General features: G+C 48.8%; 1 protein-coding gene across 1 annotated transcript in view; it reads right to left on the bottom strand.

Moving 5' to 3' along the window:
• Positions 1-4,795: 4,795 nt before the first annotated feature.
• CTNNA1 (catenin alpha 1) overlaps positions 4,796-12,949 on the bottom strand; it is a 177,855-nt gene continuing 169,701 nt past the window's right edge. Inside the window, exons 14-18 of the mRNA XM_004282059.4 lie at positions 11,042-11,152; positions 9,037-9,218; positions 8,775-8,880; positions 7,038-7,172; positions 4,796-5,978 (exon numbers count right to left, since the gene is read on the bottom strand). Coding sequence (XP_004282107.1) covers positions 5,691-5,978; positions 7,038-7,172; positions 8,775-8,880; positions 9,037-9,218; positions 11,042-11,152 — 822 coding nt within the window. The 3' untranslated portion in view covers positions 4,796-5,690. The remainder of the gene's footprint in view (positions 5,979-7,037; positions 7,173-8,774; positions 8,881-9,036; positions 9,219-11,041; positions 11,153-12,949) is intronic.

Genomic DNA, 12,949 nt, shown 5'->3' on the forward strand with positions numbered 1-12,949 from the left:
CTCTTCCCAGTTCCACCGTCAGGACACTGCGTGGGTAGCTGGAAATCTGATGTGGTGGGAGTATTTACACCATAGAAGTTGGGAAATGCTACAGACCAAGGCTTAATTTATTGTTTTGTTGATTGTCTAGACTTGAGAAAGTGATGACGAAAACGTTAATGCCAATTAAACTTAAAGTGTGTCATCTATACATAGCACAAAAAATTGAGGAAATTGTCTTACAGTATTTGACAACTAGTACTGATTCAGCAAAGAGGTCACTCACTGACAAACAAGTAAAATTCTCACACATATATTTCTGTTGTTTTACTTCCGTACTCCTTAAGGTAAACAAAAATATCAACCAATATTCATGTCAGAGCTAGACTGTTGGCTGCAACCATAGGTTGGCTATGGATGCAAGAGTTCAGCAAAAATCAAAGCCTCAGTGGAATTTAGAGTAAAGAATATTGCATATTTTGTTATTTGGGAATTGTGTGCTATAATTCCTTTATAGGAGTAAAATGTATACGAAATGTATGGTTATATATGCAGTCTCTCCCAACCCCACCCTGAAAAGCTGGTTGTTGCACATTATCCAGCAAACCACTGCTTAGGAATCACTGGAAACAAGGAAGAGAAGAGGACCAAGGTCAGAGGCCTGGACCAGCTCAACATTAGAGATCAAGAGAAAGAGCTGGTAAAGGATATCAGGAGCAGGGTAAGTGAAGGGTGTGGAGGTGGAAATCTAGCGAAAGTGTGACAGGGAAGGAGGGAGTGGCTGCCGGCTGCACGTGCTGCTGAGAGAAGGGCTGGACAGTGTAGGCAGAATGGTGGCCGGCTGTGGAGATGGGGTCTGAACACTCACCTGAGGAGCTCTGTGTAAGGGGAGGGGAGACATGGACTCAGAAAAGCTTTTTGTCTTTTTTTTTTTTAAACTCTGGGAGCTATCAGAACTTTTTGTGTGTGCTGATGAGAATGATCCGGGGGGAAGGAAAACTTGGCGAGGCAGGAAATGGAGGGGAGAATTGAGGGGTAAAATCCTTGAGTGGGCCAGGATCCAGTGACTAGTCAGGGGGTGGCCTTACCCAGGAGCCTGGAGAATTCCTGCATCCTGACAGGCAGAGTCCTGAGGACCCGTGCAGGGATGGGGCAGGTGTGGTGGGAGCGTGAGGGTGCTGCCGGCCTCCTTGAGTCAGCCTCCTGGGAGGAAGACTGGGGGCACCAGCCCCTTTGCTGCTGTCTAGGGCTCCAGAGGGATGGTCAGAACCTGGGCTTTAGAGGGACTGGATCTTGCGGCTGGGAGGAGGGGCTGGGCGGCTTGTGAGCTGTGTAACTTGGGCTCTGTGCCTGAGTCAGTTCCCACAACTGTGAAGTTTGAGGGGCAAGAATAGCAGCAACACCTCACAGGCTGTAAACAAGCAATGGCGGAGGGGGGATGTGGGTAAAGGCCTGACGGGGGCCCCGGGTGTCCCCAGCATGTGGCCGCTCCTCCTTTCTTCTTGCAATGGGGTGGTGACCCTGGCCTGGCTGGAGAGCGGAAGCTGTGAGGATTAAGGCTGCAGAGGGGAGGTGGGGCCTTTGAAGTGTCTGCCTAGGCTCTGTGGGAGGCGCTGCAGGGCAGGGGGGAGGGCAGCTGGGCTCTGCCCACCCTGTGCACAGGTCGTGGCCAGAACAGGTGTGTGGGGCAGCCAGGCCCAGAATGCCAGGCTGATGAGGCGCCGTCCGGCAGGGAGCTGGCCAGGCCTCACCGGAGGAGGTGTCATGGAGGGAGATGATACTGAGGGTCACCGCTGCCCTGGCTGAGAAGCAAGAAGCCTCAGGATGCTGAGGGGAGACAGTTCTCTTGGCGGTAGCCAAGGGGCAGGAGCAAATCCCCCCAAGGACATGGTGAGGTAAGTCTCCCCTGAGCTCAGCCCAGGCCACGCCGCTTCCGATCATGGTCTCTGAGGAGGGCAGAGGAGGGTCTCAGGATTTCTGGGCAAGGCCTCTGGTGCCTCCTCAGTGACCTGTTCTCTGCCTTCTAGTGTCTTCTGATAGATTGGTTTAAAGCAATGAATCACTCGAATGGTTCAACAGCTATTTGTCAAGCACGTGCCAGGCCCTCTGCTGGGCAATGGGGTGACCAAGACCAACGCTGTTTGCCCAAGGAATGCAGGACAGTCCTGTGAGGGCTAGCGCCGTGATACCACGTGCCATGGCCAAGAGGGCCGAGCCAAGGCCTGATGAGCAGGAATGGTTGTGGGCCACTGTTTCCCATTGTGGTATTGATACAAGGGATGATTTTAGGTGATGCATGAATGAGCATTTACTAAAATTATTTTAACGTGTATTAGAAAAAATGTAGCACATCAAACATGATTTCATAGATATTGCTTAAGGGGAGGCGAAGTTCGACAAAAGTCAGTCTTCTTAGGTAAATAATGGTATTAAGGTTGGGATGGCAAAGGTGATGACTGGGACATGCAAGTGATGGGCTCACAGGGAGAGCACGGGTGTGTCCCAGGAATCGCTTCCAGGGGGCAGTGTGGGTGTAGAGGGCAGGGTCATAGTGCCAGGCATTCTTGAGGCAGGCATGGGGGGCCCCAGAGGATTGTATGCAGAGGCTCGACTCTTGAGAAGCTTTTGGAAGCTTCCTTTGCCACCAGGTGGAGAATGGATAAAGGATGCTGGGGGCTGAGGGAGGTGGCTGTCCAGACGAGGGGTGGGGCTCAGTCTCTAAGAAGTAGATGGGCTGAGTGGGGAGTTAGACTGGATGGTAACCTGGCACTGGGGTGCAGGGCTGTAGGACATCAGCGGATGGGGTGAAGCAGCTGGGGACAGATGGGCATCTGAAGCCCGGAAGACAGTTTCGGAGTGTGACAAACTGATGGCAACAAAAGCCATGCAAATGTTCCAAGCGTCAGCATGGATTCTGAGTCAGCCAGGAGGAATGGTTGAGTAAAGGGAGGCCGGTGCCTGTGGGCCTGGCCCCACGAGGGATCCCCAGGTGGCTATTTACTGTGTCCTGAGCCTTCGAGAGTCAGTGATAACAAAATTAAGGATTCCCGTCCCTGTGAAGCTTACAGTAGAAACAAATGGATGCGTAAATAGTTCAAAGCTATGAACAAGGAGGGCAGGGTAAGGATTTATCAGGGGAGGTCTTTCTGATAAGGGGACTTTTGACAAGACACCTGAAGGCGATCCTGAGAAGAAATAGGGGTCTCTGGGGAAAGTGGAACCACAAGTATAAAGGGCAAATGACAAAGATTGGTGAGAGGAAAGGCCAGAGACAACAAGAGGCCATACCCGTCATTTAGGACTCTGGCTTCTAGAACGCGGAAGCCACTGAAAGGTTTGAGCTAAAAGAATGACATGCTCTGACTTGTATATAGGGGTTACGGTGACTGCCGTGGGAGCAGGACCATCAGGGAACCCTGGCGGTGGGTAGCCTACTGCAATGGTCTGCGTACAGACATGGGAGCCACCTCCTGGCATGTGCCCTCCAACCGTGGACCAGGGGTGGTCTCTGTCACCAGTAGAATACTGAAGGGATGACGTATTGCTTTTGAGATCAGGTTTTTATAAAACACTGTAGCTTCCATCTGGTTGCCATTCTCTCAGATCATTCACTCTGGTGGGAGGCAGCTGCCATGGGAAGGCCCACCTGGAACAAACCGAAGCCTTCTGCCCACCTGCCACGTGAAAGAGCCTGGAAGTGGACCCTCCAGCTCACAAGCCTCCAGAGACTGCAGCCTCGTAAGAGACCCTGAGTCAGAACCACCCACTAAGCTGCCCCTGGATTCCTGACCTTCAGCAACTGTGAGGTGATAATTGTTGTGTTAGCTGCTAAGTTTTAGGCCAGTTTGTTACACACTAATAGAAATTAATGCAGCGATGAGGGCTTAGACCAGGTGATGGCAAGCGGAACTGGTGAGAAATAGTTGGACCCAGCGTGTATTTCAAAGGGAAGAATCTGGACAGGTCCAGTTTGAGATACTTACGGAGACATTCAAGTGGAGACTTCAGGAAGCACGCAGTTATAAAAGTCTAGTTCTGGGAGAAGTTGGCATTTGGATGGTATTTAAAGTCAGGAGTCTGGCTAAGATCAGGAATCAGCAGAAACAGAGAAGAGGCCCAGGGGTTGAGCCCTGGGACAGCGCAACTTAGAACAACTAGGAAGAGGAGGAGAAGGAGCTCCCAGTAAGGAAGACAGGAAACGAGGGCGAGGTGCTCTGGAGGACAGGGGAGGAGCTGTCAGGAGGGAGGGCGTGTTCACCTGGGCCGCTGATAGGGTGAGGACAGTAAGATGGAATGGAGGATGGTGATAGGATGGTGGGGCAGAGAGCTGACTGGATGGCAGGGACGGAAGTGAGGAAGAGGAGACAAGGACTACACACATTTCTTTAGGGAGTTTTGCTTAAGTGGGGATGTTGGCTAGGAAAGGACATGGGGTTGAGGAGGCTGGGTATCTTTAAGGCAGCTGTTACCATGGTATGGTTGCAAACTGATGGGGATGATTCAGCAGAGAGGGGGTGACATCCAGGGAAATGTCAAGGATGCCTCCGAGGTTCTGACCTGCACCTTGAAGCACGGACATGTGAATTCCCATTGTGGGCATGGCCTTCCCTGCTGGGCTGGCACGGAAGCTGCAAGGAGGTGCGGCCCTCAGCCTAGAGCCATAGGCATGGTCTCCTCACTGGGCAGTACCGTCCAGGGAACGAGGGACAGCGGGAGGGCCCAGAGCACTGCAGATGCTGCAGGCAAATCCAGGAGATGTTTAATGTAAAACTAGACTCCACTGGAAGGCAAAGAAAAGGACTCTGGCCCCTTAGACTTGGTTTCATTTTGGACTTTATTGGGAAAAGTTAGTGTAAAAAACATTCAAATTCATAAAATTTAAATAAGAAAGTAAAATTATACCTTGTAGCTATAGTAATCACAAATAAGGTAAGTCTAAATTACTGCCTAAGCAAACACTATTTTGTCAGGCTTCTCTCATAAGCCCAAGGCAGGAAACACTGCAATTATTAGAAGTGAGCCCAATGATGAATTTGCATTGCATTTGAAGCTGAAGAAAGGGAAAAAAGCATGTTCTGGTTACAGCATCACAACATTCTAGCCTGAAAAAAGCAACTTTATTCATGTCCTGCAGCAGAGTACATTAGTTATTGTAACCATGCATTAAAATTCTCACATCATAAAGAGAGTAATCAGTTTTCTTCATGATACATTTATGTTTGACCCAGTTTCGTGTTGTTTGTCCCTCTGAAGACCTTTCTGGGAATGTTCCTTTTTCCAGGGCCTCCTAAGATGCCCAGGTTGCTTACTCTGGGTCATCTTTGGTCATTTAATACCAGTCGAACTGGTGGAAGCCCTCTCCATGAACCAGGGTGGAGTCAGACCCCCCCCTTCTCTCAAACCCTAGAGCTGCCACCACTAGGAGGACAGGCATCTCAACTTGGTCAACAGTGTTACTAAGAAGTTAATGTGGGATTCTCTTTGGTTATGGAATTTTTACGCTTATAAAAAAATATAGCTAGAAATACGCTCCTGACTTCTAAAAGTACTTTTGACTGACTTAAACACAAGTATGTCTTTGCAAAATTCACCAGCTTGGCCAGGTCTGAAATCTATTTTCCTATGGAATCTAACATCAGTGTTCTATTTAGCAAATACACGAGTGAAGAACAGTGACAGATCTTTAGAAGCCCTGAGGGCTGGGGACAGCCTTAGATGCTGTCCATGGCTTTGAACTCGCTGAGGGCCTGCACAGGGTTCACATGCTTCTTCTGAGATGCCCTCTTAATCTTGGTCTGTGTCTCATCCTGTTTCTCTCTCTTAACCAAGGGCTTTTTCTCAGGCGCCTTCATCTTCCACGACACAGCAGGGAGGTTAAGGGAAGCCATCCCCTGAGACTTCTGGTATTTGGTGGAGGCCACATAGGACGCCTTCACTGTCTGCACCACAGCGTTCATCAAGTTCTTAGCAGCTTGGATCAGGGACATGGCACTGTCCACCTAAGAGGCAGAAAGGTAGGTGAGGAGCACAGGCCTGACCTCCAACCCCACATGTACCCAGGGGCCTGGGTCTAGGTACCGGAGGGCCTGGACCCTCCGGTCCAGCTGGAGGCTGTCAGTCCCTGGCAGTGGAGTCCCGACTCCTCCTGGACCAGGACAGGGCAGGGCAGCAGCCCTGCTCCTGATTGGCTCTCCCAGTGACTGGGTGCTCTTATCCAAATACCCTGAAAATGCCTGTGTTTCAGGTCTTTTGAAGAAGGAAGGAGTGATATAAACCTAAGGTACCATTACCTTACCTGCCCCCACCCCTCAACAAGTTTTCATTCACTCAAGTTGGGGGAGGATCTGCTGAAATCTTTTGAGTAATGGCAGAGCTATAACCATAAGCACCAAGAACAGCCACGGACAGCCATGGATGGTGCAGGGGGAGATGGCAATAAGTCAGCCTCCTAGACAGAGACGCCCCCAGTGCTTTCAGTAATGACCCGGGGAGTCTCCTCTCTCATTTACAGAATACAGATAATTGCTCCCCAGAGACAGGGGCATTTATGTTGCAGCAGGTAAGCAAATGGTATGAGTATGTCCAACATACCAAGTCTTCTTTGAAAGGAAATTCTGTGGGGTTTAGCAGAAGCCACAGGGCTTCAGTGGAGCGAGATGTCCTCTTTCCCCTGCCCAAGGTGACAAGGGGTCCAGAACTGTGACATGGTAAACAGACAAGGGAAGAGATACTACTTGGGAACTCTGAGAGTGGAGGGGGTGTGAGAAAGCCTATATGTCATCTCTGCAATCTCTGAACAGGCTCAGTTCTTTCTGGGGGAAGAAAAGCGATGAAGACAAAAATACTTTTACCTATGGGGTGGTCAACAAAGGGGAAGAGGCAAGCACTGTAAGAGCTCCTAGCTGTCACCAACCATGCTAAGCAGAGCTGCAGTTCTGCAGGAAGTAGCCAATGTGCAGCCCTTGGCCTCTGAGGACCAAGAGGAAACTTCCAGTTTTCCCACAGCACACTTCCTAGCACGTTCCCACTAACCAGCTCTCTTCACAGATGGAACTTACCCCGGAGACGACCAGCTCCCCACCGAGGTTCTGCACCTCAGCCTTGACTTTGCTGCAGATGTTGAGCTGGTGGCAGTAGAGGGCGATGCGCTGCAGGTAGGCCAGCAGGTCCTGCTTGCAGGCTGAGTCTGGGCACTGACGGGAGAGCGGAATTAGCACCAAGCACTCTGAGCCCGGTCCAAACACACCCACCCCCACAGATATTTCTGAAAGGCTCAGTGTGCCACCAGCTCTTCACTCCTTGCTTGAGCAAAGGGCAAGATAGGAGTTACCCAATTACCTGGGGCCATCATAGCCCTAGGCTACTCTCTGCTGCAGCCCCTGCCCCTAGCCCCTAAAGGTGAAAAACAGCCTCAGCAAGCGAGAGTCTAGTTCTGGAGAAAAGTGAGAGTGCTGTGAGCTAGGTGATAACCATCCAAATAGCTCTTCTGCTCAGAGGGACTTTATCTGCTCAGTTATGATGCACTCTGTAAACACCTGATGAAAGGAGGGTCATTTTAGGCAAAGATGGAGAACGGGTGAGTCAACCAAAGCAAGAAGAGCACGTGGGAGCCGTGGGGTCCTGACCAGTCACAGGGAAATGCCCGTCTTGCTGCCAAAGCTCAGGGCCAACTTCGGAGACTTCACCCAAAGAAGGAACAGAGCACCTCTCTCAAGTGTTTATGCAAAAACTCCCTCCTGTGAGGCTGGGGTGCAGACCATGCTGGAGATTTAGAATTTTATTCTAAGAAGCTACTGAAGCATGGCAGAGCCATACCTCATTTGCATTTTAAGGTGATCATATAAGAAGACTGTGTTGGCAACTGTGTGGAGGCTGGAGTGCAGAGGAGAGAGCAGGAAATCAGTGAGGAGAGGCCACAGTTTTGCAGGCGTGGGCCATGCATGCCAGGACTCAGCTGGGGGCTGCTAAGAGGGAAGGACCAGATAGATGGTGTTGAGATTCGTGTGGCTAGTAGAAGCACCAGGGCTGAGTATCGGTTATTACATGAAAGACGGGAGTTAAGGATACTTCCCAATCTTTGGCTTGAGCAATGAGAAACCACTGTCACTTGTCCCGCAACCCCAATGCAGGCTGAGTGTGTGGATACTTCAGGGAAAGGAGTGGGAAGGGTTTGTAACTACAGCTGACAATATCTTGGAGCATCAAGGGAAATATATTGTAAACTTTCCAGGAGGTAGGAACCACATTTTTTTGGACATATCGATACAGAGAATGAAGGGATGAAGGCTGGGTGATTGAGGACATAGATGTCTGTCCCCAGTTGGGCACGTCAGCCTTCCAAAAGCACTAGCCAAAAGGGCTCCTGATTCTCACATGAAATACTGCAATACTTCCACAAGAAGAGGCTCTTATACACCTAGTTTCAGTGTATTATTAGGGCTTGCAGAATTAGCTCCTGCCCAGAGCTGACATCCTGAAGAGATCTGAGAGATAATAAACAACAGTAAAGGCTGGTTTTAGCTGTCAACCAAGGGAAGATTTCACGACATACACACCTGCTCCAGAGATGTGCTGTAATGCAAACTGGGCCTGCCTTATAAAACTTGTCAAAGAAGAAACAGGAATACAGAAATCCTTAAAACTCTATGCTGATGTTAGTCAAGTGGGTTGACAAGTTAAGAACAATTTTTGAGATGGGAAAAGTACTGTGTCTCATGAAAAACACTGTTACCACCGCTGGGCTGCCAGAGTCCCAGGATGAACTTCAAGGCCCATGTGGCAAGTCTGTCACTTACATGGTCTGCGATGGTACGGCCAAGCTTATCCATCCGGGATCCCGCCTCAGCAATTTTCTTGGCGGCACTGATCACATCTGATGTGTTTTTGAGCGGTCCTTTACCTCTGAAAAAAGGGAACAAGAATGATCATAACTGAAGCCCTCGTAGGTGGAGATGAACAGAAAAGTGTGTACAGAGCAGCACGTCCTGCCTGTGTGAGGTGACCTGCAGGGAGGGGGGCAGCCCTCAGTGTAGCAGGTTGGGGCTGGGCACTGCTCACCGGGTAAAGTCTGTCATCTCCATCATGATCATGCACATCTGCTTGGCCAGCACAATGATGTCATTACCACTGTCGTCCCACTTGGACACTTCAGCATCCAGCTTGCTCTTTTCTTCCTGGAAGCTGGCCACCTGTTCCGCAATCTTTGCTTTTTGCTCCTGGGGAAGCTGAGCCATGATCGCCTAAAATCAGAAGCCCAGGAAGCTCTTACATAAAGAGAATATGAAGTTCTCACAGTGCATTAGCCAAGAATATTTCCACCAAGCAATCTATGACACAGGTAGGCTAATGCTTTAATAGGTTTCATTTTGCCTGAAGAGCCATTTTGCACCGAAGTTTACAGCAGCCTGAATTCCCAACCCACTTTCAAGAACAAGTTTTAGTGTGGAGAAAACAGGGTATGAGGGGTTGAAGGCCAATGCAGAAGCTCCATGATCACGCCTGCACAAGGACAGAATCAGCTTAACATAATTCTTTAAAAGTTTCATCCTCTGAAATGAAGTAAGTCAGGCAGAGAAAGACAAATATCATATGCTATCACTCATATGTGGAATCTACTGATAATTTAAAAGATACAAATGAACTTATTTACAAAACAGAAACAGACTTACAGATATGGAAAACAAACTTATGGTTACCAAAGGGGAAACGTGTGGGGGGCAGGGGGATAAATCAGGAGCTTGGGATGAACATACACACACTACCACATATATATCTCTTATGAGAGATAACCAACAAGGAACTACTGTATAGCACAGGGAACACTACTCAATATTCTGTGATGACCTATATGAGAAAAGAATCTAAAAAAGAATGTATAACTGAATCACTTTGCTGATACCTGAAACTAACAACATTGTAAATCAACTATACTCCAATAAAATTAAAATATTAAAAAAATAAACTTCATTTGAACCTTAAAAAAAAATGTTTCATCCTCTGCCTCCTGCCATGGGGAGAGGAGATGAGGGAGGGGCTAATACATGGAGTCCTTTCCATGGCAGGCCCGGTGGCTGTAATACATCTCCAACTTTTCAAGGTGACCCACAAGTAGTTTTAGAATGTGAATTTTTTTTTTTTTTTGCGGTACGCGGGCCTCTCACTGTTGTGGCCTCTCCCGTTGCGGAGCACAGGCTCCAGACGCACAGGCTCAGTGGTCATGGCTCACGGGCCCAGCCGCTCTGCGGCATGTGGGACCTTCCCGGACCGGGGTACCAACCCGCGTCCCCTGCATCGGCAGGTGGACTCTAAACCACTGCACCACCAGGGAAGCCCTAGAATGTGAATTTTAAAGGAAGGCAAGCAGGCAGGCAGAAGAGAACCTGCTGCAGAGTATGCTTTTTAGGTACTTGAGACGGCATTTAAACCTTATCACCGCAGCACCTGGAGGCCTGCTGCCCACCTCAAGTCACAGACTCAGGGCCTTGGGCTCCTCTCCACTCAGCTTCCCAAAATGCTTAGGACCGAGTGGGGCTTAAAGCAGGGATGTACCCGCTGTTCAAAATATCTTCTAAGGGGTGAAAAAAGACTCCTTAGTAATATTTCTTGGCACCCTCCCAAAAACATAAATGCAGTTAATTGAAGATTTAATGACTTAAATGAATGCAATGGCTCTGATTTTCTTGAATGTACCACTGTTATTTTTTTTAACCCATGAATAATTAAATAGTTCATGCCCATGGTATCATTGAGATAGGCAAAGACAGCAATCTTTTTTGAATTTCACTGTCCTATTAACAAACATTGCATTGACTAGATCCTAGGGCTTTCCTGACTCAGGGCTCTTCACAAACCAACGCTTCAGGGCACAGCTGAGAAGATGTTTTAGATGAACCTACAATTGACTAGCAGGTGCCACAACTTAGGATAACTTCGGTCCTACTGCCAGAGAAAACGAGAGGAAAAATGGTGTTCTCAATAATGAGAGTGTTTTCCTGGAAAAGAAGAAGCCAAGAACAGAGAGGGACAGGGAGGGTCTGCAGGACAAGTTAAACTTGGTCCTTACCCGGGCACTCTGGCCAGCTATCAGCTGATCGTCTTCTGTCTGGACGCTTGTCCTGCTTCTGACATCGAAGTCTTCCGTCTCGAAGTCCGAGTCATCCAGCTCCTCAGGGGTCTGCCACCGAGACAGAAATCACAAGTCAAACACAACCCTAGGCCTCCAGCTTCCCCAGGCCTCTGGGCCCACAGCCTGATGTACAGACATCCAGAATTTTCTGCAGTATTTCAAACAGTCGTGAGGAATAAAGTTAAAATTGCTCGATATTTGTCTGAGACCCTGCTTTAGCTCATGCACGTGCCAGGCAGCCCGTTCAACAAACAGCAAGCAAAGGCACCACACCAGCACTTCCCAAAGGACACAGGTCCTTTATGGGGTTGAGGGTTTCAGTTTCTACCAATGAGTCAACACTCTTTGCTTGACAAAGGTTTTCACTTCTTAACGTACTTCTCCAACACCTGCATCTTAAGACAAAGGTGAGAGTTGTCCTGGGTGGAAAAGGTACTGTATTAAAAATAGCAGTTTCATACAACATTAAGCAGATTCTTATAACTTTCCCATTTTATGACAAAAAGAATATTAAATGAATTAACTAATACTGGGACTTCTCTTAGGGTACCAAAGGCTGATTTGAGAGGTAAAAATAGGCAATGTATTTTTATGTACTTACTTTTATTAAAGAAAGAATATGGCAGATAAGGTCTGAATAAATACCAAAGGGACCGATTACTGGTCCTACCTCTTTGCTTTAATTATAAAATAAAATTCTTATTTTGTACACTCTCCAGCCTCTCATGATTAGCTGCTGACTTGAAACATAATGTCATCTTCTAGAAGTTATCAGCAACAGGGCAGCAGGCAAACAGCTGGGGTTGCCTCTTAGCCCAGCTGGCCGGCCTGTGACAGGAGGGCAGTGAGGCGAGTCCCTCATCTGCACCAGGACCTAATCCAAGCCCAGCCCAAGGGCTTCCTGTGAGGAAGCATCCAAAACTGCCCAGAGTATGTTGGGTTTGTACAGGTGCAAAGGCCAGGCCTGCCCCTCCATGAGGAGGTGAGGACAGCCAGGGTCACTCGAGGAACCAGTGAGTCACATGGCAATGCAAGATCCTGGAGTCTTGCTGCCATTCGCCACTTTAATCCTGAGGTCACAGACACCTGAGCCTCAGTCTGTGGAGGAGCTTTGTCAAAGGGGTGCCCTCCTAACAGGATCTCCACTTCCCCACCTTCCTCGATAGCCCATCACAGACCCAAGAGCTGTTCTTGCCAAGAAAACCAAATATCTCCTATTCGTTCATTCATTCACTGAATATTTGTGTGCCAAGCACTGTTCTAGGCGCTGAAGGTACAAAATGACACAGACAAAAATCCCTGCTCTCACATATATTCTGATGGGAAAAATGACAAAAGTGAATCACATGACCTATTAGAAAGTGATCAGTGCTATAAGCAAGCAGTAGAGGAGGATTGTAATTTTATATCAGTGGTCAGGAAAGGTCTCTTAAGAAGGTGACATTGGAGCACAGACCTGAAGGCAATGAAGGTGGGAGCACAGGAGGTACCTGGGGGAGGAGTGTTCCAGCAGGACGGAGTCACCAACGGAAAGGCCTGGGGAACTGGATGAATAGCAAGGCCACAGTAAGGGCTCAGCTCACTGCCCTTATGGCACAGTGTCAGCTGAAGCCCTGGGAGCAAAGGCAGGGGAGCAGTAGGAGATGAGGTCAGAGAGGTGACAGGTTCAGCTCCTCAAAGGCCTTGTGGGCCAGTGTAAGGACTGAGTGACGTGGCAGCCTTTGGAGAGTACTAAGCAGTAGATAACGTGATCTAATTGAAGCTTAAAAGGATCACCCTGGGTGCTCTGTGGATGAGACTGCAGGCACCTAGGGATGCAAATAGGGAGACTGGCTGAGAAGCAAG

This window comes from Orcinus orca, chromosome 3 (assembly GCF_937001465.1).
Source record: "Orcinus orca chromosome 3, mOrcOrc1.1, whole genome shotgun sequence".
Taxonomy (NCBI): Eukaryota; Metazoa; Chordata; class Mammalia; order Artiodactyla; family Delphinidae; genus Orcinus; species Orcinus orca.